The sequence below is a fragment of the Pan troglodytes genome, chromosome 1 (assembly GCF_028858775.2).
Source record: "Pan troglodytes isolate AG18354 chromosome 1, NHGRI_mPanTro3-v2.0_pri, whole genome shotgun sequence".
In the NCBI taxonomy this organism is placed as follows: domain Eukaryota; kingdom Metazoa; phylum Chordata; class Mammalia; order Primates; family Hominidae; genus Pan; species Pan troglodytes.
The window spans coordinates 94857859-94862927 of NC_072398.2; the positions used below are offsets into that span (position 1 = coordinate 94857859).

At 53.0% G+C, this 5069-nt stretch overlaps 1 protein-coding gene across 1 annotated transcript; it reads right to left on the bottom strand.

Annotated features, from left to right (window-relative positions):
* Positions 1-572: 572 nt before the first annotated feature.
* Positions 573-4493, bottom strand: AQP10 (aquaporin 10). Its single transcript, XM_016927951.4, has 6 exons — positions 4273-4493; positions 3474-3600; positions 2421-2558; positions 2181-2299; positions 1734-1951; positions 573-1258 (listed from the first exon to the last, which is right to left on the bottom strand). The coding sequence occupies exons 1-6, from the start codon at positions 4375-4377 to the stop codon at positions 1060-1062; spliced, it is 906 nt and encodes a 301-aa protein (XP_016783440.1). The 5' UTR covers positions 4378-4493; the 3' UTR covers positions 573-1059.
* Between the last annotated feature and the right edge of the window lie 576 nt (positions 4494-5069).

A 5069-nucleotide genomic window follows, 5' to 3' on the forward strand; every position in this document is an offset into this window, starting at 1 on the left:
GACGGAGCCGGCGGCGGGGGCCGGGGGGCGGGAGGGGGTTTTGGGGAGGGGAGAAGGAGCGGGGAGGAGGGAGCAGCCATCTTTGTGCGGGGCAGTGGGAGGGTCTTAGCCCTTCCGAGCCTCGGCGTGGCTGGGCTGGGATGCCCCCACACGTACGTCCATCCGCATCTTAAAAGAAAAAACAATTCGGGAGGCTAGATCGCTCTGAGGGGGTATTTTTAATTCGGAAGAAGGGAATAGAGGAACACTGCCTTCTCTGCAAAACGAGCATCCTCTGCAGGGAGCGGCAGGAGAGCTGTAGAAGTGGTGAATAACCAGAATTTTCCCTGGCGCCAGGTTGCCCTCAGCCCGACTCTCGCTCCTCGGAGCCGTCCGCCCTCCGTTCCTTCACCCTCCCTCCTCGCCCTGGCTCATTTCACTGTATCTCAACTCTCCTTGAATGAACGACACAGCACCGAGATGTCTAGGAACGGTGCCTCAGTTTCACAGCCTTGCTCTCTGTCTCTGTGCCCCGCCGCCCTCCTTCCCTCCGCTCCCCCTCCCTCCGCCCCCACCACGCCCCCTGGGTGGAGGCGGCTTCCCCACCCCTAACTACCCTCTTGGGGAGGCATCCCCGAGAGGGTGAAGGTGGTAGGCGCCGAGGCGATGAGAGCTAGGAGTCGGCAGTCGGGACAGGCTATGGAGGGCAGCCCCCAGGGTTGTGCCCTACACTGGATGGTGGCCCCCTCCACCCTGCAGATGCCCGCAGCCGTCCCCATCCAGCATCCAGGTGCGCACCCTCTAGCGGTTACCTCGAGCAACTACATTCCGAGAGGCCCTGAGGGTCAGAAAACCGCTTTGCGGGAGGAGGGGATGAGAAGCCTGAGTCCTGGTACCTTATCCTCCTCCACTTCTCCCTGTCCAGGATCCTTCTTAGTTTAGGAGGAAGGGATGCCAAACGGATAAACAGAGAAGCCTCCCAGGTTCTGGCACATTAACAAAGAGGAAGAATGACTGTTGTTCCCAGGCGGGGTCAGTGGCTGGCTCCAGGGTCCATGAGTGAAGTGAGGGTTGTCCTAATCATAGCTTACACTCCAGCATCTGAGCTGAGGCAGGAGTTTCCAACTCTGAGGCTTTGTGTTGAGCAGACACCAGATCCTGAGCTGGCTCTGGGCCCTCAGGGTGGTGCAGAGCCACCAACAGCTGGTAAGTGGCTGTGCCAACGGTGGCCCCCACCAGAGGGGCCACCACAGGCACCCACCACCAGCCATTACCAGCACTGCAAAAGAAGGACAGTGGGAAGGTATCAGGAGTGACTCCCTTAGCCTTCCCCTCTCCAAGGACGGGGGGCAGTAACAAGAGAGTGCCCTAAAGTTGTTCCCAGGGTGGTAGACACCAGGAAGAGGATTGCCTTGTCACCAAAGCATAGTATTTAGAAGAGGGAACCCCAGGAGAGCTTGGTCCAGCCTCTTGCCTTAGGGAATTATCTGAATATATTAAGTTTGCTGATGAAGTCACTAATGTGCATGGAAGTAATGTGGCATGCCTAAGAACACAACCTCTAAATCTTACTGTTTCGGTGAAAAGTTGGGAGGGAAGCAAGGGAGAAAGGGGGAGAATATGACTTGGAGAAAGAACACTGTCCTAAGAGGCCAAGAGAGCTATTTTAAAGGCAGAGTGCTGTGGACCCAGGGACAGAGCCCTTAGCAGAGGAAGGTGAGTGGAGGCCAGCACCAGGAGAGTCTGTCTCCCACCTGAAGACTTCAGGACCCCAGCCAGCCACGTAGGTGAAGAGACGTGGGCCCAGGTCCCGGGCAGGGTTGAGTGGAATCCCGCAGTTGGCACCCATGGATAACCCGAGGGCCAGGATCAGCATCCCCACCACCACAGGCTCCAGACCCGCAGGGACTCCCTTGTTCCGTCTGTCCAGGATGGCCAAGAGCCCCACAATCAGCATCCCGGTGCCCAGAACCTTGGAGTCAACAGAGGCAGAGGGTTCCCTGTCAGCTGCCAGGTGCTCCATCTGCCCTCTCTCATCCAAATATTCCATGTCATCTGGCTTTGTGCAACACAGGCAGTTGGGGATGGTGGGGGGTGCCAAGATAGACACAACCCACACTCCACCCAGAGACTGAACAATAGGCTGGGGTGCCGAGGAACAGGACAAAAGTAGTGTCCCCAGGTCTCCCCCTCACACTTACCTGATCCAGGAAGCCATTGTTCAGGGACAGATAGGGGGCAGGATAGGTGGCAAAAATGGAGGCTGTCTCCTTGGGGCCAGTCACTGTCAGGTTCCCACCTGTATAGTTCTGTAGGGCATCTGTGGAGGGAGGGAACACCCAGGATTTCCCTCTTTGCTCATTCATCCAAAACCATTCTGAGGCACCCCTGCCCACCCACAGGTGCTCTCAAGGCACAGCTCCCTCTGTTCCCTCTGTCACCATAGTAGAGAACATAGGTGGCTCCCGAAGCACAGAAAGCAGACAGCAACTGCACCAAGATGTAAATGGGGAGCTTGACCCAGGGGAGGCGTCCAACGATGCACATGGCCAGGGAGAAGGCTGGATTCAGGTGGGCCCCTTCAAGGATCAAGGAAAGAAAAAGAGCATCTATTAAGTGTCACTGCCAGGCATTGTCACCAGACAACACTACTGCTCCTTCCTATAGCTCTTAAGGCAGATAGTGTAATTCCCATCACACAGCTTAGGAAATTGAGGCTCCAGATGTTACAGATGTTAAGTGACTTAGCAAAGTCACACTGTGGGCCAGGCACAGTGGCTCACGCCTGTAATCCCAGCACTTTGGGAGGCCGAGGCAGTGGATCACTTGAGGTCAGGAATTCCAGACCAGCCTGGCCAACATGGTGAAACCCCGTTTCCACTAAAAACACAAATATTAGCCAGGCGTGGTGGCAGGTGCCTGTAAAATCAGCTATTCGGGATGCTGAGGCAGGAGAATCGCGTGAACCCAGGGGGCAGAGGTTGCAGTGAACAGACATCACACCACTGCTCTCCAGCCTGGGCAACAGAGTGAAACTCCATCTCAAAAAAAAAAAAAAAAAGAAGAAGAAGACACTGTGAATCCAAAGTTGGAACCTAGGTCTGTCTGCTTTTTCCACAGCAACACACTATGTATCAAGGCTCCACCCAAGCACACCGATGCAGTGTGTATCTGGGGTACAAACAGGAGAGGTCCTGAGCGGAGATGAGCCCCCAGAGGACTTCGGGTGGGGGATACAAGAGGATAGCAGCTGCCCTTCGTGCCCTGCCATTGATTTCTGTCTAGGTGAGCCAAGCATTAGTGTGAGGAAGCAGGATGGAGAGATACAGAAAGAGGAGGGGCTGGTGGGGCCAAAGGCTTATTTCAGTCTGGGGCACTGTTCAAGGGGATAATGTCCACGAGTCACAGAAGGATTTGCGTTTCCACCATCACCAGACAGACAAACTGGCATGCACATCCCACCTGCTCTGATGACCAGACCCCACCCTCCTCACCTGAGACGTTACCACCCACGTAGATGGCTATCGTAACGGCCAGAGAGCCAGCCAGAAACATGGTGAAGAAGTTGCCTTTGGTTTCTCCACTGGTGACAGCCTGGGCCACAGCTCCTTGGGTGAGGAGCTGCTGAGAAGAGGAGAGATGAGGAACAGGGAGCCCAGGAGACCAACAGGGAGAAAGGCTGGGAAGGCCAGGGGAGCAGCTAAGGAGATGAATGAGCACGGAAGACAAGCAAGGGAAGGAGAAAAGCAGAAGGAGGGAAGGGAAAAGAAATGGGGAAAGTGGAGGAAGAAGAAAGGGAAAGAATGTGGGAAAAAAGAAAAGAATTTACCCAACTCATAGGCATTTGAGGGCACAAACCCATGGCAGGGCTCAGCTTTAAAAAGTCTTATCTAAGATTCTTTCTATGGAAGAGTTCCATCAAAGCCAATTTTAAAAGCCTATGTGAAAAATAATTATTCTTGCTGCACTTTATACAATCATCAGGCCAAGTATAATAAAGCACATTGGTCTTACCATGAAAATGGTCTTTCATAAAAATGGGAAACTGGAGAGAGAAAAATTATGTTTCAAGAACTATGATACACTTGTTATTAAAGAAAGAATAAAAATGACAAGAATAAAAATGATGAAGTAGGAAAGGAAAGGAGATTAGGAGAGATGAGAGGATAAAAACGAAAAGTGATAGGGAGTTGAGAGGAAGGGGGACACCAAGAGAAAGAGATAAGGACACCAGAAGGAGCCAGGAACTTTTGCCCACCCCCCTTCTTTCCTTCCCCCAGTGACCCTACCTACCATGAGTACAAACACACCCAGAAACTCTGCCAGGCACTGCCGGGCCAGGAGGCTGCGTATCCGGAGGTGGCCCATGATTTCAGCCGGGGCCTGAGTGAAGACCATGGTGGAAACACCCTATTGCTATTCACTGCTCCCTCTGTCTGCATAGGCACACTGTCACTGCACAGCTACTGCCTGCCTCCAGCAAAGATAAGGAACAGACTTTAAAACCATTAGCTCAGTTCCTGAACAGCAGCTACGTGTCTGTGCACGTGTGTAGGCTAGGAAACAGAGAGATAACAAGAGAATGTCTGGGAGCAGGCTATGAACACAGAGCCTGGAGTTTACCCAACCTCTGTCTCTTTTACCCTTCATTCCCAGTCATCACAGGACTAGCCTCCCCCATCCTGACAAATAGAAGGAAGTACCCCGCTTCATAGACATTAGATCTCTTGGTCCTGAAGTCAGCTCTGCAAAGTAGTACTATTGCTTCCATTCTACAGATGAGGCTAGTGGGCCTTAGAACTCCCCAAGATCAAACTTTTTTTTTTTTTTTTGAGAGAGAGTCTTGCTCTGTCCCCCAGGCTGGAGTGCAGTGGCACCATCTCAGCTCACTGCAACCTCCACCTCCCAGGTTCAAGCAATTCTCCTGCCTCAGCCTCCCGAGTAGATGGGATTACAGGTCCATCGCACCTGGCTAATTTTGATATTTTTTAGTAAAGACTTGGTTTCTCAGGAGGCCGAGGCAGGCAGATCATGAGGTCAGGAGATCGAGACTATCCTGGCCAACATGGTGAAACTCCATCTCTACTAAA